This window comes from Biomphalaria glabrata, chromosome 9, assembly GCF_947242115.1.
Source record: "Biomphalaria glabrata chromosome 9, xgBioGlab47.1, whole genome shotgun sequence".
NCBI lineage: Eukaryota > Metazoa > Mollusca > Gastropoda > Planorbidae > Biomphalaria > Biomphalaria glabrata.
In genome coordinates this window covers 7,743,527-7,768,891 of record NC_074719.1, presented here as the reverse complement: position 1 = coordinate 7,768,891, position 25,365 = coordinate 7,743,527, and the positions used below count along the sequence as shown (strand labels likewise).

Sequence of the window (25,365 nt, the reverse complement as noted above, 5' to 3'; positions counted from 1 at the left end):
AATCCACATCTCCTGACCACAGTCTAGAACTAAATCCACATCTCCTGACCAAAGTCTAGACTAGAACTAAATCCACATCTCCTGACCACAGTCTAGAACTAAATCCACATCTCCTGACCAAAGTCTAGACTAGAACTAAATCCACATCTCCTGACCACAGTCTAGAACTAAATCCACATCTCCTGACCACAGTCTAGAACTAAATCCACATCTCCTGACCACAGTCTAGAACTAAATCCACATCTCCTGACCACAGTCTAGAACTAAATCCACATCTCCTGACCACAGTCTAGAACTAAATCCATATCTCCTTACCTTAGTCTAGAACTAAATCCACATCTCCTGACCACAGTCTAGAACTAAATCCACATCTCCTGACCATTGTCTTAGACAGAGATGGGCAAACATTTTTAGGCAAGGGACAAAACATTAACTCTTTGGCTCCGCACCAACGCACAGGGCGTTGATTTTATAAAAGGGTTAAAAAGTCGTACCAACGCTGGGGGCATCGGCTATTTCAAATTTATTTTTTTCGTTTCCATTTCTCCAATTCTTGTTTTTTATTGCTTAATTGTTTATCTAGAATAGTTTCCCTTTGCTAAACATCCGGAATTTCCTTCATTTAACGTGTTTTTATTTTGTACGAAGTTTGTAAAGAGATGACATTTATTTTTTCTGTGTGCGTGTTTTTTTAAGATGGAGCTTCAACCAAGGCCATATAAACTTTGTAGATCTAAATATTTCTTTGATAAAGAAGTATAAGAATTCAGATGACAGTGGTTTTGTTTTATCTGATGGTGATATTGATAAATCTAATTATATAGATCTAGATCTAGTAAATTAATTTATAGGTCTAGACCTAGGCCTAGGTCTAGTAATGATGAAGTTTATCAGCTGATGAAGCAGCTCCACCCCCAGCTAATGTTCAATGTAGATCTAGAACTAGTTTAGCTGTCTCTACATTATCTAGATCTAAATCTAATCAGATAGATGTAGATCTCTAGATCTATCATCTAGGCACTGAAACAGAACAATTTCAGATTTATTCCACCAAGAAATTGGGTTGTCAACCTAGACTTAGTCAGCACTGCATCTATTGAGATGGAATGTTTTTTTCATTGACAATCACATTGTTGATAGTCTTGTTAGCAAAATAAATAGCTATGCTGACCATAGGATTAAATGGAACACCCCTGCTAGAATAAGATCCATTTTCAGAGAATGGAGACCTATAACTATAAAGAAAGACAGAGTATGTAAACACTTTGGGTCAGGGAGAACGGTTTATGTTTGCGCTGGATGGGAGTCGAACCCACACATTCATATTGACTGCTTCCATGAATATCAAAACTAGAAGGAATATTTATATACTAAGTACATGAAGAACTTTAGAAGAAAATACTATAAATATATATATGCTGTACAGTTGGACTAGTTTTAGGGTAAAAGTGTTTTGTTCCAAGAGTGTTGCTTTTTTTATGGGCTTTTTCGTTAAAGTAGTGACATTGGATTATTAGTTCCAGTTTATTATTTTTTGCATCTATTGCTGTTTCTTCTGTGGTGTTCTGTAAACAAATGGATAAAAATGAGAAAAAAAGCTATTTGGATTCAATTTGAACAATAAATTTCTTTAAACATGCACTTGGATGGATATTTTCAATGTCAGTTGGTGAGTTTTTCATTTTTAATTTTTATATTCAAAACCCAAAATTAAAAAAACAACATAATTAGCAAACTAGAAAACACAAGAAATGGAAAGAGCATCCATTTCTCTTTAATTCTATATCAAGTTTATTATTTTCCAATAATAAATAAAAAAGTTATACAAGTTATATCGAAGCAAAGTAGCGCACTCTGAAATGGCGGAAAAATTAATTCTGTCCAAAAGTGGCAAATAATTCCAAATTAATTCTGGAGCCAAAGAGTTAAAGAAACATTTTGGCAGGCCATAATAATTTAAAAAAAAAAATAATAATTTAGTTTTACATTTAGCTTTAATAAAATTTAACTAATGCGTTGTATGATTTTTTTAGAGTTTTGACAACAGTTAATCATTAGTTGGTTTAAACTGGAACCTAGCTATTCTTAAGAGTAAACTGTGTATGTTCTTCAGTCAATCTATTTATTTCAATTAATTCAAGCTGCAGTCCTGGTTTCACTATTTCACAATCTACATTAAAAGGCATACTGAACAAAGTAAACTCCTGTGCTTGTACACATTTCAAATCAACTTAAACAAACAGCAGTGACTCATACTAATTGAAATTCACTCCCATGTTCAACTCCTATTTAAAACTTTTAATTTTGTGAGCGAAATTATTACAAACTATGTGGCGGACCAGATAGAACCTTTATGTGAGCTGTAGTTTGCATATCTTTCGTCTAGGACTTACTTCCTATCAGCTAATTATGGTCAGGCACAATACTTAAACTAGACTCTTAGTCTCCATAGTTTAAGTTTTAGATACAGTCTTAGTCTCCATACTATGTTTAGGTTTTAGATATTGATGCAAGAAAAAGAAAATATATCAAATGTATAAAATCAAATAAAAATGTTGTGAGCCTATACCAACAATAATTCAAAGAAAAAAATTCTAAGGATGCATTTATGGCTTGTAAGAACTAAGCAATAACATGTGCAGTACATCCTACAGGGAAGTCAAGTTATACAATGTACAGTACAGCTGGAAGGTAAAAAGCTACCTGGACTGTACATATCACTGTAGGGAGGGAAGAGTTTAATATGTACAGTACAAATCATAAGAAGTTACCGAAAGCCTTCATTGATAGGAGCAACCACTTGCAGTAGACTAACAGAAGTATTAAATTTGGCCACTTCTTTAGGTTCAAGTACAACAGGGGACACAATTTTCAAAGTATCTTGTCCACTCAAAGTGATTGTGTCGAGATAGAGCACTATCTGTTGGGCTGAGCCTGAAACAAAAAGAGAATAGCAAACTGTGACTAGAGATCATTAGCTGATTGGATGATATTGCTGATTTGATTTATATACACTTTATGTGCATATAGCCTGCAGGTTATACAAGTTTTTGCAAACGAATGGCAGCTGTGCAGGGCACACAAAGGTGTGGGGTGGACAAAATTTATTTTACTGATAAAGATAACATAACGGAAACTATGGATCATCGGTGGGTCTTTATACCTCCAGTAGTAGGCTCGTGCAATCATGTTTGATGTTAAACACTGCACTCATCTTTAATCTTTGGAATCAAAGACTTTGCCATTGCCCATGTAGGTCACTGTGTGGTTGTGAAATGTACATTGGAAAGCTTTAGGAACATCTCATTCTAAACTTCAAGAAAACAAATAGTACAGATGCAGCAGATGTTCTTTAATACACCAATAATCAATTGTGACAAGTAAGTAAGTAACTCATTTCCTGATACTGGTAATGTCGAAACTTATAGACTACAATGCATGCTATACATCTGCAATCAATCGCCAGTCTCACTAATGTTGCTGTCCTCACTATAGTTAGTGAAGCCATCGAAACTTGTATCATATTTACTGAATTTTTCCAATAAGCAAAGTATGTTGGCAACAAGCAGAAGTTGGGTCATTTTTCGACTCTTCACATGCATATAAGGGTGCAGGTTGTACAATTTTGTTTTTACTTATTTTGTCATTTGTGCGGGATGTAGGTGTGTGCTGGTTATATGCATATGTGGAGTATATGTGATTGCTGGTTATTTACATATGCAGGGTATTTGTGTGTGCTGGTTATTTACATATGCAGGGTATTTTTGTGTGCTGGTTATTTACATATGCAGGGTATTTGTGTGTACTGGTTATATGCATATGCGGGGTATATGTGTGTGTTGGTTATATGCATATGCGGGGTATATGTGTGTGGGCTGGTTATATGCATATTCAGGGTATATGCACAAAAATATAAAGCAATTGAAAATACAATGAAATTTTAAGGTAGGTTCAGGATATACCAATTAGTCTTAATAAATTTCTACATTGATTTTAATGGAGTAGCAATTTGTATATTAAATTTACTATTCTACTTATACGTAAGACTAAAAGTTAATTACCAGTGTAGTGTTATATTAAACAGATTTAATTGCTTTGATTAACTGGATTCATCATTAGAAATGTACAATTTAGACTCAAGACAAAGTAAGTTCTAGTATATGGTGCTGTTCTAAGTAATGACAGAAACCAGCAGTGAATTGATAAACTTTTAACAACTGTTAGACTAGGTTACATTAACTTACCACTGCTAGGTAAGTAGGGAACAATGGAACAGGAACAGCTGGTGTCAGATGTTTTAGCTGAATATGACCATTGGCCAATCAAATCTGTTGATTCGTGGTCACAGCCTGTTCAAAATATCACAAAGTTAAAAGCTCATTGAAACAAAACAATTTGTTATTTAGACTAGTACTAGATTATAGAAACAAATAACTTAAAAAAAATATTTGTTTTTTAAATCAATTCCTTGATTATGAAGCTTAAGGTGGTCTATAAAAAAGTAAATTTCCCCTTTCAGACCTTGTGGTCTATAGGGCAAATGATGTAAAGGTCATCTGTTTCTGTGGTCTACGGTTAACAAGGGTGTCATGTGGCCAGCACAACGACCAACCGCCTTTACTTTTCCCCAACTAATGTCAGGGGTGGGTGGACTCAGATGCGCCCGAAGATCCCGAAATTAAAAATCCCAGTCTTCAACAGGATTCGAACCATGGACCTTGGTTCGGAAGTCAAGCGCTTTACCACTCAGCCAAAGCGCCTCTATAATTGATCTTTTTTCTCTTGTACTGCTTCAAATATTGCAAGAAGTCTTTCCAGATAGCTCTGAATAACGAAGTTCTATTAACAGTCCAGCGCAAGATTTCTGCATACACATGCATGTCTTATATTGAACTTTTTCAATGCTACACTGCTATACTCAGAAAGACACAAAAATAGAGGGAGATCTCTTATTCCATATGCTAGAACAAATTTGTACAAGTGCTTCTTATTCCCTAGTGCCATTAGAAAATGGAATGGGTTGCCTGAATCAGCCAGGAAATAATCAACTTAGCAAAGTTTAAGTCATTGATTAACATGAATGACTAGATAGAAACATGAAATGCGTAGGAAGTAATTATCTTCTTTTTCAAGTAATGTCTGTAGTCTATAAGATAGGAAGATAAGATATGTATTCATAAGAAGTAGAAATTAGAATTTTTATAAGTGAGAAATAGAGAGTGGAATAATGTCAGGGGAATTGAGTGATCCCATAAGTAGTTAAACAAGAGGAATGCACCTTGGTGACAGCAAGAAGGACAGTCATGTGTTCATGTCAAAGTATGATGCTGGTTATATATAGATTTAAAGTTTTGTTTCAATTTAAGGCATCATGTTGACATATACTGTGACAAGCCTGGTGCCTCACTTGATAAGATTTTGATTAAATGTTGATTATGGGTTAGGTTTTTTTTTAGAAAAAGTTTTTTTGTTTTCAGACTTATCTTTAGAACTTCTAAATTCAAAATGGTGGGTGCAAAGGGTGCAAGTCTTTATATTACATCTTAATTGTGATCATCTGAATCTCCTTTCATACTAAGAGAATCTAGTTCCTAGCAACCACTGTCTAGATAAATGTTTTCCTACATAACTCATTTCCAGTAAACAATATCTAGTTCAGTGATATGTTTACTTGCATTACAGGAGAAACTCATCTCTAGCAAACAATATCTAGTTCAGTGATATGTTTACTTGCATTACAGGAGAAACTCATCTCTAGCAAACAATATCTAGTTCAGTTATATGTTTACTTGCATTACAGGAGAAACTTATCTTTTGCAACCAATATCTAGCTTAGTGATATGTTTACTTGCATTACAGGAGAAACTTATCTTTTGCAACCAATATCTAGCTTAGTGATATGTTTACTTGCATTTCAGGAGAAACGTATCTTTTGCAACCAATATCTAGTTTAGTGATAAGTTTACTTGCATTACAGGAGGAACTTATCTTTTGCAACCAATATCTAGTTCAGTGATATTTTTACTTGCATTACAGGAGGAACTTATCTTTTGCAACCAATATCTAGTTCAGTGATATGTATGTTTTAAACATGTCCACCTAAATAAAGATAATTATCATCTTAAGGTATATTATGATTTACCCAAACACAAAGATAATTACCATCTGGGATACTTTCAAATTCAGCCATTGTGTTTTCTGTACGGTTTCCAGTCTTGATGTGAAGCAGAATCTCATTACCACCAATCACAGGATTGGCGTTCATGTCACTGGAGCTGCAAGATAGACAAATATTTTATTATACAATATAGGAAAGAAAAACTCTAATAAGCAAAAGAAGTCACAAGTTGACCAAAATAAATATGTTTAAACATTTCTTGATTTGAAATAACCTGGTCTTAGAAGTGAACAGCTTTGGCTGTATGTATTAAGACAAAGCAATTTAGATTGGACTCTATAGCCATGAAAGAGAAAGTATATAATTAGGTACAAAATAAATGTTTGTTTTCTTACTTAAGAACAGTAAACACTTTTTCAGTTCGCTGAAGACCACTATATACAGTGACTGTCGCATTGCCAATTTTTTGGAAGTTGACTTTGACCTTTAACAAACAAACAAAATGTACATTTTACACAGCTAGCAATGAGAAAAAAAGCCAATGAAAACAAACATAACTAAACAAGATAAGACCAAATAGATTATGTAATTGTCATAGCCTCATTTGAGACTCGTTGTGACAGGTTCACTAAGAATATTTTGTGTTTTTTTCACGAATCTCTTGATCTGAAATTGACCACGAGGTAGAAGGACAGTTAGCACTTAGTCTTTGGAGAGTAAGGACAGGGATAGTTTTCAGCTGGAATATATATTTTGTAAAGAGCACTGATATTACTATACTCTGAGCATGGAATTGTGACTTTATTTCTGATATTATTACTTAAATTAGCATTCCACCTTCGTGACTGGATTATCCGTCAAGTTATCTTTATTCAATAAATTTATTGTCTGCTACAAGTGTGTTACCCAGTGAATTTTAATATTTGTCGTTCTACTTAAGACACAAGACGCACGCAGAAGAACCTAAAGTAAAATCCAGAAAACCGAGTAAGGATAGAGGTGTCACAGCAATGAAGTTGGGACTAATCGGGGATTCCCTTAGTGATTCGAAGGAACATTAAAAAACTTAAAGCAGAAATAGCTTAGTGAAGAATAACGATAAGAGACTCACTTCAATATTGCTTAGGATAAGATGTGTTTTTAGGGTTTTCTAGCAACAATGGGCTGTGCCCTTCTTTTGGAATCAATAGTTTTTGCTTTGAACTAGGCCGTTTTATCTTAATCTGTATTTGTATTTTGTTTTTTTTGGCACATCGACACAATTAAGGCCATGTCGTGCCCATCTTAATCTGTTAGTTCAGGTTTCTTACATCATCAATTAAACTATCAAGCATTAAATCAACGACCAGGGACATTTAATATGCATTCTAGAGATGAATGTTTTGTCACAAAATTTTCATTTTTATATAGCATTTCTCCATGCTACCTTAGCATGTGCTGTGCGTCTGGGACAATAACTTTGTGGACATTTGGAAGAAGGCTTTTGTACTGCCTTTAGCTGCTCAGCAAACACAAATCAGCCTGAGTTAAATCTTAAAGACTTCATCTTCATAGGGATTTGAACTGAAGCCACTTCAGTTTGGGAGGCAATAAGTTTACCCCTCAGACACGAAGCTCATTTTAATTTCTCTCTTTGAAATTATGGTGTTGATCAGAATTTACAGATAATAGCCAAGCTGTTACGCAGTGGTGCCAAACCTTGCTTGATCTGGAGGTCACAAGACACATGTCTCAAAGGCAGCATCACATCTTGTTTGGTCTGGAGGTCACAAGACACATGTCTCAAAGGCAGCATCACATCTTGTTTGGTCTGGAGGTCACAAGACACGTGTCTCAAAGGCAGCATCACATCTTGTTTGGTATGGAGGTCACAAGACATGTATCTCAAAGGCAACATCACAACAAAATATTTTTGAGTCCCTGCAGCCTGTGAGGCTTCATTATGCACCATATGTCAAGAGGCTTTTTTTTTTAAATCTTCAGCTTTTGGAAAACTGAATATTATGATTTAACCAAACACAAAAAGATGATATTTAAATGTGAAGAACCAATACATCAGCTTATAAAAGAGTATAGATTAGTCGAGTTATAAAAGAGTATAGATTAGTCGAGGTACTTACGACTTTGTAAGGTTCAGCTATCAGCTGCCAGAAAGATTCTGATTGGGTCAAGTCTTTTGAAACAACAATATTTCCTTTCCCATTTAACTGAGTTCCCAGATCTTTAGAGCAAAAGTAAAACAAAAACTGAGAAAAAACTAATTTAAGTAAAAAAAAAAAACAAGTAATTTGAACAAAGTTTCTAAATGTAATATTGACTTCTATTTGTCCTTCAATTCTACTGTAAAACATCTTCAACAATAAACAATAAAATTCCAACTAAACAATTTTTTACATTAATTTTGTTTTAAATAAGTTATGTCATGTGTCGTTGTTTTTTTTTTCAGGTTGGTATTAATACACTAAGTCCACATATTTTCATTAAACTATCAAAACTTGATTGGGCTTGTGATTTCAAAATGTATAGATCACTAAACTGATTGTAAACTACAGATTACATTGTCCTGGCTTATTCATAGGCTATCTTCAAACAGAAAAGTACCACTTTCAGACCTTGCAATCTATAGAGCAGAGGATATAAAATGTTTGCTATGGCCAACAGTTAACGAGGGTGTCATGTGGACAGCACAACCAACCGCCTTCACTTTCCCCAACTGTCAGATACCCATTAAAGTTGCGTGGATCCTGAAAATCCCAGTCTTTACCAAGATTTGAACCAGAGACCCCCCAGTTTGGAAACCAAGTGTTTTACTACTCAGCCACCAAGCCCCCTCGTTTTCAAATACTTTCTTAAAAAATTCACAAATAAAATTGTTTTCCTGTTGTAACTAGATTTGTTACCACTGTAAATAAATAGAAGAGATGTCTATACTTGAACTATTGGGTACAAGAATAAAATGTATCAAGTAAATGAAGACTAGAAAAGACAAAAAAAAGAGAAAAAAAAAAAAGATCGAATGAACATTAGGTTGAGAAGTCAGTCATGTATCAAGTCGTAATTCAAGTCAACATGGAATTCAGGTTACATACCAAAAAAGGCCTTGACAGACACATTTCTAGATGATTCACCAACTTTCAGTGTCACAAGAACTTCATTGACAGGACTTATGTACAGAAAATCTGAAATTCAAACAACAAAAACATACATTTTTACATTAAATTTAGAAAACATTTACAAAGTACTTTCTTATTTTCTTATAGAGAGCTATAGAGAGTGCTGCTTATCTCAACAAAACTGTCACTACAAAGACTCATAAAAAAAAAAAGGTTTCTGTGTCTAGTAGAATTTTCCAAAGGTTCTTATGCTGCACAAATGTCGTAATTTAAATAGTATCAAATGTCGTAATTTAAATAGTATCAGGGGACAATGTGTGAGTCTCATCAACACTTGCATCCGAAGTAATTGTGGCTTTTCAAAGCTGGTTGATGTGTTGGCACATTTGGTAAGTGACAGAACCATTTTGATCTGTGTTATTTGAAACTTGTTGACTGCCTCCCAAAGGACAAGCCCAAATTCTGGAAGATGGCACATGAGAACTGTGTGTTGATGAGGGCAGTAGATTTCTAATGCACTAAAACTCAGGAGAGTCATCAATACAAATCTTGATTTTTATCATAATCCATGTATTACAAATAATGGAAAGATTCTGAAGGACATGAGTTTGAGTCAAAGGTATGGACGATCTCTCTCAGGGATGAAGTACTCAATGGATATTTTTTTGAGTAAACACTCAAAATTAAGTTTTTAAAAAGTTGTAGTTTACAAAACATACTTAGATTTACAGTACAACAGGCTCTTTTACAGTGCCATCCAAAGAGACCAATCTTTGTGTCTATTTGGTCATGTAGCATGGAATGTTTCTTAACTATTTGGTCATGTAGCATGGAATGTTTCTTAACTATTTGGTCATGTAGCATGGAATGTTTCTTAACTATTTGGTCATGTAGCATGGAATGTTTCTTAACTATTTGGTCATGTAGCATGGAATGTTTCTTAACTATTTGGTCATGTAGCATGGAATGTTTCTTAACTATTTGGTCATGTAGCATGGAATGTTATCTTATCTTATATGATACAGACGTTACTTCAAAAAAGAAGATGATTACGTCCTACGCGTCATGCATTTAGTCATGCATGTTAACCAATGACTTAAATTCAGCCAAGTCACTGGTTTTCCTGGCTAGCTCAGGCAACCCATTCCATGCTCTAATAGCACTAGGGAAGAAGGAGTGTTTGTACAAATTTGTCCTAGCATATGGGACGAGGAATGTGCCTTTATCTTTGTGTCTTTCAGAGTATTTTATTAAATTTTGTTTTTGTATTTGAAGATTATGGTTCAGTGTTTTATGTATGATTGCTACTTTACTTTTGAGCCTTCTGTCCTGAAGGCTTTCTAAATTTAGTGATTTTACTAAAGGTGTTACTCTAGTCAAATGTGAATATTCGTTTGTTATGAATCTCACTGCTCTATTTTGTGTCTGTTCCAGTTTTTTAATGTTTTCTTGAGTTGAGGGGTCCCAAACGGAGGATGCATATTCTATTATTGGCCTAACCAAGGTTAAATAACATTTTAGTTTTATGTTCTTATTTGATTTATAGAAATTTCTTTTAATAAATCCTAATGCTTTGTTTGATTTTTTTGTAGTTTCATCAATATGCGGGTTCCATGACAGTTTTTCATTTATTATAACACCTAGGTATTTTGCGTTTTTAGTCAGTGTTACTGGTTTGCCATGAATAAGATAAGTGGAATTAATTTGTTTTAGTTTTTTTGTTACTCTTAACAACTGACATTTTTCTGGGTGGAAAGACATGCTCCAATTTGATTCCCATTTCTGTAATTCATCTAATTCTCTTTGTAAAATATCTGTGTCCTGTGTTGTTTTTATTGTTCTATATATTATGCAATCGTCTGCAAATAATCTGACTTTTGTTCCTGAACTAATGCAATTTGGTAAATCATTTATGTAAATTAAAAATAGTAGTGGACCCAAGACTGTTCCTTGAGGTACACCTGAGTTTACTGTTATCGGTGTTGATTTAGAGCCATTTATTATTACAGTTTGTTCTCTCCCTATCAGAAAATCTTGAATCCACTGATGCAGTGAACCATTAATGCCGAAATATTTTAATTTTTTAAGCAAACTATGGTGGTGTACTTAGTCAAAAGCCTTAGAAAAATCTAGTAAGATAGCATCTATTTGTTCACTATTATCTAAACCTTTTGAAAAATCATCAATTAGTCCTATTAGTTGTGTTTCACACAATCTATATTTCCTAAAGCCATGTTGGTATGGTGTGAGGACATTATGTTTGTCTAAGTGGTTTATGATGTTGCTACATATTATGTGTTCTAGGATTTTACATGTGATGCTGGTAAGTGATACTGGTCTGTAGTTTCCTGGGTCAGATTTTTCTCCTTTTTTAAATAGGGGGGTGACATTAGCTTCTTTCCAGTCCTTTGGTACTCTGCCCTGGTTAAGTGAAGCCTAAAGAGTATTTTGAACACTGGGGCTAGCTCATTGCTTAGTTCTTTAAGTAATCTAGCTGGAATACCATCAGGTCCAGAAGCTTTATTTGGTTTGGTGTTGGCTAATAGTTTTTGAATTCCATTTTCTTGTACTACTATATCTTCTATGTTGTTTACTTGGTTCAAATTCAGTAATATGTCTTTGTCTCCTGGGGCTGAGAATGCTGATGCAAAGTATTTGTTTAGGATGTTTGCTTTAGTTTCATTATCATTATGTATTATGCTATGTTCATCTTTTAATGGCGCTATGCCTGTTGTTTCCATTTTCTTAGACTTAATGTATGACCATAGGTTTTTGTTGTTATCTTTAGATATTACATTGTTTATGTATTCACTCTGCAGCTGTCTGCTTACTTTTTGGTATTAAACCAGCATTTATTTATTTTGTTTGATGTGTATTTAGTTGGTATATGATTTTCTATAATGCTTTTAAGATGGTTTTTAATGAAATTCCAGAGGTCATCGACTGGTTGGTTAATGTCTTTTTCTAATAAGAATGTTTGTTGAAAGTTTAGTGCAGCTTGGTGTAGTTGTGTCAGGTTACATTTATTCCAGAGTAAGATTTTTCTTTTGGGTTTTGTATTGGCTACTGCTTTTATCTGACTGTGTATTTTTATGATCTCATGGTCTGATAGACCAGGGATAATTTCATAATCAACTACTAATCCAGGTCTGTTGGTTAAGAAGAGATCTAATGTGTTGTTTAATCTAGTTGGCTTTTTAATGATTTGATCTAAACTTAGGTTGTGTAAAGTTTCTATGAAAAGCTCATTTATGTCCTTAAGGTTTTGGTGTTTATCTATGGTTAGTGTTTTCCAATTTATATCAGGTAGGTTGAAATCACCCATAATCCAAAAAACTGCATTTTTATTTGTCTCTTTAAGTGTAGTAATCTGATTACATAGTTCCTGCATGTATTCTAAACTAGAATTTGGTGGTCTGTAAATGCTGCCTATTATTAGGGATGTTGAGGTGGTATTAATTTTATAAAATGTTGATTCTACATTTTTTGAGTTAGGTAAGGTAATTTCTTCTGCTATAAGAGTGTTTTTTATTGCTAAAAGAACTCCTCCATGATTATCAGCCCTATCTTTTCTAAAAATTTCATAGTTACTATTGAAAATTTCTGCATTATAAATTTCAGGATGTAGCCAAGTTTCTGTTCCTGCAATTATGTCTGGTTTCTCACATTCTAATAAAATTTCTAAGTCTGCTGTTTTGTTCCTAATGCTTTGAAAATTTATTACTAAGGTTTTAAGGTATTTTGGTATTACTTCTTTAGTAGGTTTGTTTAGTGAGGCTGTTGTATTAATTTTAGTAGATTTAGGTTTAACAGGAGTGGATCTGGCTAGTGGTTGGTGAGTTTGGTTTGGGATGGTGTTTAGGATGTTGTATGGGTTAGAAGTGTCTGCATCAAAGGAATCAAACAGTCCTGGTGTAAACTGAGTAACCCACACGGTACACAGTGCCATGATGCGTCTTTGTTGCCTAAGGCATAATACACAGGTGTATTCATATGGAGACATGATGCATGGTACCATTCATCGCAGGTGTCACATTGAATGGCTTTCTGTTTCAGGGTGCATATTTTTTTGCAGATGTTGCATCTATCTTTAGATCTAGGCCCTGGATTTGACTCTACATCTCCTGCTATTAATATTAACAGTGATAGGTATTTATTTCTGCTGTGTCTGATTGAGAACGTCCATTTGTGATGGGTAATCTTCTTTAATGTTATGGATGTGTATGTTAGGTTATTTTTGAAGTTGCATTGTTCTAAAGTGTGATGATTGATGTTTCTTAAACTTCCTCTATCTACATGACAACCAAAAGACAAAACTCTTGCTACTTATACAGGCTAGGGAAGAAAACCAAGGACAACATTGGGATTCAGCAGTGTTCCAGTTAGATAGTAGGGTAGTCAATTTTCATATCAAGATTTTGACCCGAGAAAAAACACAAGAAAAAAACTGTGACATCAGATCCATGACTTAAGTAGGTAAGTGTTCTGTCCTGTCCCAGGTATATCCTGCTGCTAAGGGACCTCATTCACCAATCCTAAACAAACAACATTTATGATAATATTGATAAAACAATGAAAAAAGCCTTTATGGATTGCATATTTTGTATAGAAGAGATAGAGAACCACGCGGCTAAATGTTGTTTGTTTACGATTGGTGAATGAGGTCCATTCCTTCACACACAAAAAATAATGCATTACACTTGAATTCAGTGTCATCATAGGAGTCCTGTTACTCTATTTTTATTTTTATGTTCAGAAGCTAGAGGGGCCGGAAATATATGCAGAAAGACGCACACCTTTCCATTGGCTTATTCTAACCATTTATGAGTCACTTGTTACGTAAACATCAATTAGTATAAAGGATATTTGACTTTTAAAACTTCATTAACTCTTTCTCTCCTAACTGATAATGCCAACATTGATTCCACCAGAATGTGGTAAATAATTACGGAGAGAAAGAGTTAAATAAGAGTAGATGTTGTTCTTTCTTAATAAAAGTGCCTGCCAAAAACCTTTTTTTAAAAATATCTTATATTACGATTAACTTTAATTTAAAAAAAAAAATCAGGGCATTGGCTAAAAATTGACAAAATACAAGTCTAAAGAAATGAAATATTAACAAAACAATTTCTATACCATTGACATCTTCATAGAAATACTTGCTGACTTTCTTAAGACTTGAGGACCCATCTGTTATTGTCAGCTGCTGGCCAGATGAAGAATTAAAACTATCCACCTTAACAGTGATGGCATTGGAGGAATTGATCAGCCTATGACAAGTATAGGGACTGCTGAATTCAGGCAAATTGTCAAACAGACTACTGGCATCGAGCGTTGAGCTTAAGGTAAGCACTCCAGAACAAGCTGAGAAAAAATGAAAACAAATGCACTTCTACTCTTTAAATGTTACCAACACTATGAGAAATTCTTTTTTTTTTTTTTTTGAGTCTTAAATATGAATTTAAAAAATTTACTTTAAACCAGGCATTTTAAGTTGTATTACAGTAATCTTGTATATATTTATAGCTCCTCCTTCGTTGTCGAAGATGAGCACATTTCTCATTTCCTATGGACTCGAAGATGACTGTTAAGTACAATCCTCGCTTTAAAAAGCCAGCCGCATACATGGCATGGGTAGGTTTGGTCAGATGCAGATAGGCCTTCTACTTCTCTTAGTTTTTTGTTGGTTCGACGCTCTTTTGCCCTGGGCACTCTTCTTGCTTCATATCTTGAGACTCCGAGACTCACAGTTTCACTCGATAAGGAGCGATCGAGAGCTAGTGCTTCCCAGCTAGTGCTTGTATAGACCTCCCTGGGAGCGCTTCCCTGCACACAGCTCCCCATACAGAAGTCGTTTGGGAAGGCGTTTGTCTGGCATGAGAATTACATGTCCTGCCCATCTAAGTTGGGACCTTTTTACTGTAGCATTAATACTGTGCATGTTGGACAGCTTTAAGATTTTTGTGTCTGTTATGTGGTCGGACCAACGCACCTTGTGGATACTCCTTAGACAGCGTAGGTGGAAGTTTAGCTTTTTGGTGTGATGGGAATATAGGGTCCAGGACTCTGATGCATATAGGATTGATTGGAGGACTACAGCACTGTAGACTTTCAGTTTTGTGGATATGCTGAGTCCTCTTCGTTGTCACACTTGTCCTTGAAGTCTGCCAAAAGCGGCACTGGCACGAGCAACACAAAAGTCCACCTCATCATCTAGCTTGGCATTTGCTGACATGGTGCTTCCCAGATAGACAAACTTTTTGACGTTTGCTAATTGCTGTCCATCTATGAGAATGTCTGGCTCTGTGACTGATTTATTTGGAGGAGGTTGGTGCAGCACTTCTGTCTTTTTCACATTAATGGTGAGGCCAAAATTTTTGCATGCTTTAGTGAAGAGGGACAGGCTCTTTTGAAGGTCTTCTTCGTTTGCAGCATTAAGGGCACAGTCACAATAGCAGTTCTCTGGTGCAGTCATAGTTTACCTTGGTCCTTGCTTTCAGTCTCTGAGCATTGAATACACTTGCATCAGTGCGGTATCGTATGCCAACTCCGATGCTTTCTGTGCGAAAGGCATCTTTCAGCATAGCGGTGAACATTATGCTGAAAGCCAGCACACAGCCCTGCTTCACGCCATTTGAGACAGAAAAAGGCTTGGAGTAGACTCTGTTGTCTTGGACTCTTGCTTGCATGTCATCATGGAATTGACGCACCATTGTTGTGAATTGATCCGGGCAGCCGAATTTGGACACGATTTGCCAAAGGCCTTCCCGACTGACATTATCAAAAGCTTTAGTCAAATCTATGAATGCAATATAGAGATTTGAGTTTTGCTCTTTACATTTCTCTTGGAGTTTGTGGACTGCAAAGATCATGTCAACCGTGCCTCTACCCTGCCTGAAGCCGCACTGTTTCTCCGGAAGTAGGCCAGTGTCTAGATGGTGTTGTAGTCTGTTTAATAGCACCCTAGCCAGAATCTTGCCAGCAATGCATAAAAAGGATATGCCACAATGGTTATCCCATAACTGCCTATTTTCCTTTCTCTTGCAGAGGTGAATGATGGAGGCGTCTTTGAACTCTTGTGGTAGTTTCTTTTGTTCCCACATTTTCTGGTAGATTTCAGTTAGTTTAGCTTTCAGCTCTGAACTGCCAAGTGAGTATATTTCAACAGGAATGGAGTCTAGTCTTGTATATATATGTATTTGTGAAATACCATTCACTCATTCTTTTATTTATTCATATATTCATTTATCTACACTTGATTTCTGAAAGCACCTAAAAGATTTGAATGAGATTTTGTAATCAGGTTCCTTCAGCCTCTGAGTTCCTAGCTAAGAAAAGGTTTTGATAGATTCACAGTCTGAATGCTTACAATTCATGAAACAACATGAGCTTTCTATATAATTGTATTTAATTTTCATTATTTTCCAAATATAATGCGGGCATTTTGGGAAAATACTGAAAATATTAAATACAATAGTTTAAGAGAAAGCTGCAGAAAATATTTTCAAAATGAGCACTACCAAGCATATTATGAATTATTTTTACTTCTGTTACTGTAATAAATGTGGACAGTTGGACTTCAAGGTATGTCAAGTGTTAAATTTTTTCTTTATACACTACTTAAAAGAAAAGCATTTTTTAAAATTATCTATATTATATTTTAAACATTTTAAACTATTTCCTTTAAGAATTTATTTCATATTCTTTTTTTAAAAAAAGCTAAGTCAAAAGAAATGTAGTTGATTTTTAAGCTATTCTATTGATTTTCTATTTAATCATTGAAGTTTAGCTTATTCACAAATATCTTTCTAGATGAGACTATTAAATCCCTAGACCAAGTAGGAAATAGCTAGGTCAGATAACTTTGTTGGTAATATATATATATATATATATATATATATAGTGTACACAAACTACCACAGCAATGACTGTTAATTTTACAAATACCACCGTTGCGACAAAGAACTACCTTTGATAACAGGATCAATGGAAAGGATAAAGTCCCGAATTGCTTCTGTTGTGTTCAGTGTTACATTGATAGAAATTTGAGAATTGCCCTCATCAGCAAAGAAGTCAGGTAACTCGGTTGGATCTATCAATAAGACAAACAAAATACATAAAAAAATATATAAATCTAACTACTGCAAATTTTTCATAATGTGAAAACAAAAAAAGACTATAGCTAAAACATAGAATAGAAATGTTTTTATTACAATAGAAAGACTAAACTTAAACTAAGATGTTTTTATTGACATAGAAAGGCTACAACTTAGTGATGTTTCTAATGAAATAGAACTACAATTAAAACAGTTGTTTCAATTCAAACAGAAAAACTACAGAAATAACATAGAGATGTTTTATTGAAAGAGAAAGACTTCAACAAAAACATAGATATTTCTATTGAAAGAGAAAGACTTCAACAAAAAAAAGAGATGTTTTTTTTAAAGAGAAATACTTCAACAAAAAAAAAAGAGATGTTTCTATTGAACGAGAAAGACTTAAAAAAAAACAGATATTTCTATTGAAAGAGAAAGACTTCAACAAAAAAAAGAGATGTTTTTATTGAAGAGAAATACTTCAACAAAAACAGAGAGATATTTCTATTGAAAGTTTAAAGACTTCAACAAAAACATAGAGATATTTCTATTGAAAGAGAAAGACTTCAACAAAAAAAAAAGAGATGTTTTTATTGAAAGAGAAATACTTCAACAAAAAAAAGAGATGTTTCTATTGAACGAGAAAGACTTGAACAACAAAATCTACTGAAAGTGAAAGACTATTTTCAGTTGCTTACTTGAATAATTGTGATGATTGGAAGCTCCACTTGCAATTAAGATGTATCCATTTTCTGATTTCCACTGATTGTTGACAAATGTGACAACTGGAATGCTAGTAGATGGCAGGTAACTAGTGACTTTGTAAAGGACAGAAACTAATTTTGTTCCTGGGGCATAAAACTTTGGAGCATTGATGCGAGTGGACAAGTCATTAGTAATGTCCACTGTCAAGTCTTTAAAAAAAAAAAGGTTGTGAAATTATTGAAGGCAAGCACAAGTTGACACTGGACAATTTAAAAAATTATCAAATATAGACAAAGAACAAGAATGTTAAAATCCTTAACAAACATCATTTCACTGACATTAAATGCAATAAACCAATGAGAGACAAAATGCAACTTTTGATACTTTCATAAACGATGCTACAAATATTCTTTTAAAACATAAGCACACCGAACAAAATGATCAGTAGAGCTGATATCCTTATTGCCTTAGGAAAATAACAGCCTTACTCTAATTGTTCTAAAATAAACTTCTAATTCATCTTGTGTTACAGATTACTTTTTCAGGTGCCATAACAAATTGCACAGTTATACCCTTAAAATAAACTTCTAGGGAAACTGACAAATTGGCATTTTTCATTCAAACTAGTTTAACATAGATCAAATAAAGGCAAATAAGAACACTTTTATTGGCTTCTAGTACAAAATAGCTGCTAAGAATTTCCTCTCTACCCCTTTTAGGTGCTTTTTTATCTTCAAAACTGTTAATCTGTCCTGTGCCTTAGGTGCTTACAAAGCTGGTGAATGCAATATCAAAGACATCTAAATGGGGTTAGAATGTTAGAATTAAGCAAAGTATGATCAGGGAAGAGATTCATTAATTTGAGTACTCTTTAAATAAATGACGTATAGGCTAAACCTGTCAGGTTTAATCCTGGTGGTAAGCGTCGTCAAGAGGCTAAGTGCGCTTGAACTTGGCTTGTCTTGGCTACCTAGAAGGGGGCTCAAGGTTCGACACCCAACTCGGGCAGAGTTGTGTTTACTGAGCACCTAAAGGCAGCACGGAAAACCAACTCCTAGATACCACCCCCTCCACTGGTGCACAAATGAGATTGGACCAAAAGCGCTCTGAGCATGCTATAAGCATGAAAGTAGCGCTATATAAAAGCTATAATAATAATAATCCGCTGGGGAGATCTGACAAAAAAAAATTAGTTTTTTTTAAACATTCATTAACCTCAAACTTACACTATTTCCTCTTACACCTACTGCAAAATGTTTATGACCCAATCTGTTTCTATGTAGACGACCATGAAGTAGTCACATTTATTGTACCAAGCAATCATTATTATATATACAAGTTTTCAGCCTGAACACTTACCATCAGAATATTGTATTGACCATGTTGAATTGGAGATTGTCACATTTGCTGAATTGAAATAAATAGCTGTGTTAGAGAGACCAAGAACTACTTCAAATGGCACTGTTTGAGAAAAAAAATCAATAGGTAGTATAAGTAAAAAGGGAAACAAAATCAATACTTACTTAACAAGACAGCATATGTCATAATACTATAACAAAGATGCACATTAAGAAGTTCTTTTCACGTTGGCTGCTATCTTCATTTTCCCTAATAGGTTTTTTAAATAAAGTTAAATAGCACAGAATCTTTTTAAAAAAAAAAAAAACACTCCATTACACTCTTTGGTGTATAACTTGCAATTGTTGTAGATACTTTATTCAAAATTAAAATGTCTTTTTCCAAAACAAAACAGTTGAGTAAAATCATGAGTTTCTTTATTGTTAGGCTATGCGTTGTTGCAATAAGAAATCTAGCGCATAAATGTTAAGATTCATTTATTTATGTGTATTTAAGATTGAGTTTTATATAGCTTCTATAACGTCATAATAAAAACAAAATCTAAAGTTAGATAGGAAAAACAAAAAGAGCTCATATGTTGGCATTTTTAGAGACTGTCAAGTTTTGTATGTCTCAAAGGTTTTGTACTTATTTGGTTAGCGACAGTGATGATAAAGATTGATTTCCTTCATTACAAGATTAAATGTTTGAATGGTCATCACTCCTTGATTTTCTAATTTCATTATTGGCCTATCTTCCATTGATTAGCTGGAATTAACATTTGCCTCTGCCTGAACATAGTCAACACTCTACTCAAGACACAGTGAAGAATTTACAAACAGTTTTATTTAAGAGTGAAGGGAATGCTACAAAAGCTAGATTGTCATGAATATATGTTTTGTTTGTTTTACATGTTTCAGGTAATCCTTCAGATAATTTACTTCCTAGTTCAAACCTCCAGCAGGAGGATGGAGGATCGCAGATGGGCAGGATATGAACCAAGGACCATTGAGAAGTCAGAACGACAGTCCAGTGCACATACCGCATGAACGTGAATGCAAGAACATGAACTATGTTTCCAACTAGACACTTCCATAATTAATGTTTTACAAGGCGATCTAATATTTATAGCATTTAGAAAAATCTATACTGATTAACAAGCAAAAAAAAAAAACCTATTTAAAAAACAAAGCTTTTATTGATGTGTATCAATTAGTTTGGATCAATCATGTAATTAAATTTGTAATAGAACTAGACTAACAATAATAAATTTTTGTGATTAGAAATATTTTTTTACCAATTGTTTTTGTTTGTACAATTTGATGCTTTAAGAGTTCTCAACAAGCTATGATCTTATCACTTGTCTGGACCAGTTGGAAAAGGGGAGAAAGAATGGAGCATCTGGGTGATCGATGAATCGACCTGAATTTGAACTTGTGGGCTAAAGTCTTCTCAGGCCAACGCGATGACAACTCTTAGCTAAGTCTATATATATGGAAGATTGTATAGTTATCTATTGTTTCTATTTCATGTTTGTGTTCCCAAAGACTGAAATGGCAGACCAATATGAAGGGGACTAATTCAGCTTATACCAACACTTAAGCCAAGTACTATTTCTTTCCCTTGTTTGAGATATCAAACAAAGTAATTTGTTACTAACTAATTGGTTAAATTTTTTTTTATTGATTTTTGTGTTGACAGGTAAAAGAAATAATTGTGCAAAATTTCAGCTTGATCCGATATTGGGTGTCGGAGAAATAATGTGTACAAGCTTTTGGCCAGACAGACAAAGACACAGACAGACAAAGCTTGTAAAAAATTAGTGTTTTTTACTTAAAAGCTTTAAGTTTATTTTAAAAAAATGTTTATGACAAGAGTTAATTAAAGTACATTTAAATATAAAAAATATTAGACCCAAGTAAGTCATAAAAAGGGCATTATTTTTCATTCATTAATTCAGTCTACAATTCTAGTTTAGGATTATTTCAGTTTGATCAATAATATCTTACCAGTGGATTGAGAAGTGAGTAACCTGTAATTAAATGTGCTATTTTTTGCATCCACATCTTGGATCTGTAAGGTATCTTTGTCCTTTAGCAGGATGTTTCTCAAGACCATCAGCTTTGGTTTATCGTTATTGAAGCGAAAACATGAGACGCTAGAGTTTACCTTTTTTTCATCTAATGTACCATTACCAGAAACTGTTTCACAAGACTGACAAAAAGCTGAAAATATTATGCATGTTTTTAATAATAGAATAAAGTTGATTTAATAGATATAACATGAATAATGTAGTAAAGTTTCTATCTTTTGTTTACTAAGTGTTTTGCTGTTGCATCAAGTGGACAAAAACATAGGACATGGTACACACTAAAAAAAACAAGAATAAAATACATACATTTCAAATTTTTTTTTTTTAAATGTGAAGATTCATCATTATCATCAAGACCCTTTTCAATGAGGGCTTGATAGCCTGAAATCCTCTCTTTTAAAAGCCTTAAATAGAAACCCTGGTGTGTGCTGCACACATATGTCATCATTAGGGCCAAGAAAATGGACTTCAGCAAGTCTAAGACAGTCAAAAAGAATATGAGACTGCAGCTGGGGTACTGTGATTAAAGTTAGCCTTAAAATGTGCAAAATATGAGCCAGTAGAACAGTGACCAGTCCTGCGCTGTGCATTAATACTGGGGAGGCACAACCTCATATGCTCCCAGCGTCTGCAGGCTTTTGTTGTTTTTTTTTTTGGGGGGGGGGGGGAATTGTTATCCCAGCACTCATTTTTACGGTACCCTGACAAAATAGCAGGAAACACTTTAGATATCTTAAAAACATAAATATGCAAAAGTAATACAATATTATAATAATATTAAGCTAAATTGAATAATTTTAAAATAAATCATTTATTTACATTCCAAAAGTGCACTTTGAAAACAGGCAAATAAACTTGTCAGATTTATACACACACACAAACTTTCACAAAGTTAAATTGTGGAAATGTCACGTAGAAATTCCATCACTGCTTTAACGGGGTCACCACATTTCAAAATCCAATTTTAAGCAAGTTATGCATTTTAAACATTGGTGAAAAGGCATACTTTCAGATCTATTCAAATTGAAAAAGATAGAGACATTAACAAAAATGATGCCCAGGACATTAAATTACTAATAATCCGGTTCTTTAATACACATCATATAGTCCGTCTTATTTTGTCTTGCGCTATTTTGTTGGGAAATTTCGCGCTATTTTGTCGGGTCACCCATTTTTCCATTTCTATCATTTGAATTGTTGCCAGAGCATATTGGAAACTCACAGCCTGCTTTGGTAGGTGGTATCAGTCCTCCCTGGTAAACCAAAGAGTCTGCAACAGTATTGCCAGACACACCTATGTGACTCAGTAACCACTTTCATTGTTACCTGGATGCCTTGGCATTGGCTCATATAGTTTGAGGCAGTGTTGACATTGGGTGACCACAGACCAATGCTTTGCAAAGCCTATAGTTCAGATTTCAAGTCATTAATAACAACAATCTGTGTTGCCCCCAACATGCTCCTCACCAATTCAAAGATTCAATGATTTTTAAGGGCTCACATATGGTCATCGTCTCCGCATCAGAACTGAAAACCATACCACATGGATAACTTATTATGTTAAGTCAAAGTTGGGGAAACTCAACATAGACTGCATAACCTAATTTACACAGTCCACTAATGCTGACCAATTAGTAGATAAAGCAAAAGTAGCACTAGGTGGGAATCATCATCATCTTTCCCTTTTGAGTTCCTCATGGAACATCTAATAGGGCCTCAGTAAATACATGCCACTCTCCACAGTCTCCAGCTAGTTTTTTAATGGCTTCCCAGCTCATTCCTGTCCTCTCTGCTTCATCTAGTACACTGTGTCTCCACATTCTTTTTGATCTTCCTCTACGTCATGTGTCCTGGGGGTTCCACTCTAAGGCCTGTCTAGCTCTGTTGTTGTTATCATTTCTAAGGGTGTGACTCCACTTCCTCTCTAAGATCTGCTCCTCTATATTTTTCTGTTCACTCATCTCCACAGTTTGGTGTTTTCTATTTTGTCATACCAGTGTATTTTTAAGATATTTCTCAGATATCTGTTGATGAAGGTCTGTACTTTTTTCTGTTGATGCTTCAGTTGTTCTCCATGTTTCAGAGCCATACAGCAGGACCACCTTGACATTAAATTTGTAGTCTTGTTAGAGAAGTTGGAAGATTTCCAGGTTGGTTTTGGGTGTGTAAATGTCTGACATGCTAGATTTATACATTTTATGTCTTCATCTTGTCCAACTAGGTTGGAATGCATCGATGGTATCCAATGCTAACAAGTCCTGGATCGATATATTCATCATAAATGCTAATAAATTATGTGCATTAAATATATATATATATATATATATATTATTTTAAGTAATTATTGTGAAATATTATAGCTAGACTACTTGAGAGGGTCCAGCATTCAAGGCAGAATTTTTTCTTATGGTTTTATAGATGTTTGAGCATTCCCCTATAATAAATTAGCTTAAAAAGTTGCTGAGTCAAGTGAGCTTTAAAAAGTAGCTGACAAAATTAAGTTGAGGAGATTGTAGTGTTGGCTCTTAATCCTTTTTAAGCCTAGAAGCTGTTGAGCATATCCAGAAGGTCCAGGTAGTTAATAAAGCTCATTTGATTCATACAGAGAGCAACAGACCATCTGATGAGGACTGTAGTTTCACCAGGGTAAAAAAAAAAGAATTCAAACAATAGGATGAGTCATAATAACATAAACAGGGCTTCTATATATATATAGAATTGGAGCCACCCTAAACAGTTAGGAAAGTATTGTAAGACATTCTGCTAGGTGTACTACCTGATCCAGAGAAGAGAGCAAGGAACAGCAACACTAAACACAGACTTGAGTCCATCTCTCTGTTTAAAGAAAAAAAAAACAAAAAAAAACATTGAATTGAAATATTTTATTTTTACTTTTCTAGCTTAAAAAATGTATAGCAAAAATTAAAGTGAAAGGCTGAAAGGTTTATTGTTTATAATATATAAATGGTCGTGTAGTATTAGTTAATTAGACTAGATTCTAAAGATTCTAGAGTGATACTTTGTTTAAATTATTAATAATTTACTTAGATTCTAGATCTAGATTTGTCTAGATCAAGATTATTCTAGATCTTGAATCCAGAACTATTAGACTACAGTCACAGTGTCTACAGATCTAGTCAATCTAGATTCTAGGTCTAGAGTTGGTAGTAGTAGTACATCTAGCATTCTAGCTAAATCATTAGATCTAGTAGTAGTAGACGATAGATCTAGAGACAATAGACTAGAGTAAAACAGTAAAGACTAAAGTATCTATTATACTAATTATAGAGACAGTCTAGATCTAATTTAAGTAGATTCTAATTAATTATTTAATACTAGACTTCTAGATCTAATAATAATAGATCTAGCTAGATCTAGTAATGATAATATAATCTAGCTGGAGACTGGAGATCTAGTTATTCTAGTAGAGTAGATCAGGATCATCTCTACCTACTAGTTACCTAGAAGTTAGACAAGTTGAAGTTAGAAGTCTAGAGACACAGACAGAGTAGATGTCTAGATTAACTTCATGTTCATGAACTTCAAGTTCAACTTGTCAAGAAGTGACAGTCTATAATAATTAATTATATTATTATATTATTATATATAAAATGTATATATAATATTATATAATAATATAATAAATATTGTAAAGTTATATTACAAGGTTTAATGGTGATGGTACTCTAGATAAGTCTAGATTTATTCCGAGTGAGTATTCGTTTCCACCTATTCCCTCTATTGAGGCTATTCTATTCTAGGTCTAGATTATGACAAATATGAAAGCGAAACGGAACTGCCACAGTTCTAAACACTTGTGACTAGTAGACTCTATATTGGTTTTTAGATCTTATCATGTTTTCGTTAACTAGTCGCACCTTTGCTTAAAATCTAGGTCATAAA

The 25,365-nt window shown here is 34.1% G+C and overlaps 1 protein-coding gene across 1 annotated transcript in view; it reads right to left on the bottom strand.

Moving 5' to 3' along the window:
* Positions 1 to 25,005, bottom strand: part of LOC106058350 (uncharacterized) — a 38,696-nt gene extending 13,691 nt beyond the window's left edge. Inside the window, exons 1-13 of the mRNA XM_056041277.1 lie at positions 24,924 to 25,005; positions 24,239 to 24,297; positions 21,380 to 21,595; positions 19,392 to 19,493; positions 18,026 to 18,241; positions 17,201 to 17,323; positions 14,368 to 14,595; positions 9,208 to 9,297; positions 8,239 to 8,339; positions 6,514 to 6,602; positions 6,163 to 6,275; positions 4,245 to 4,349; positions 2,772 to 2,934 (exon numbers count right to left, since the gene is read on the bottom strand). Coding sequence (XP_055897252.1) covers positions 2,772 to 2,934; positions 4,245 to 4,349; positions 6,163 to 6,275; positions 6,514 to 6,602; positions 8,239 to 8,339; positions 9,208 to 9,297; positions 14,368 to 14,595; positions 17,201 to 17,323; positions 18,026 to 18,241; positions 19,392 to 19,493; positions 21,380 to 21,595; positions 24,239 to 24,293 — 1,601 coding nt within the window. The 5' untranslated portion in view covers positions 24,294 to 24,297; positions 24,924 to 25,005. The remainder of the gene's footprint in view (positions 1 to 2,771; positions 2,935 to 4,244; positions 4,350 to 6,162; positions 6,276 to 6,513; positions 6,603 to 8,238; positions 8,340 to 9,207; positions 9,298 to 14,367; positions 14,596 to 17,200; positions 17,324 to 18,025; positions 18,242 to 19,391; positions 19,494 to 21,379; positions 21,596 to 24,238; positions 24,298 to 24,923) is intronic.
* Positions 25,006 to 25,365: the final 360 nt, after the last annotated feature.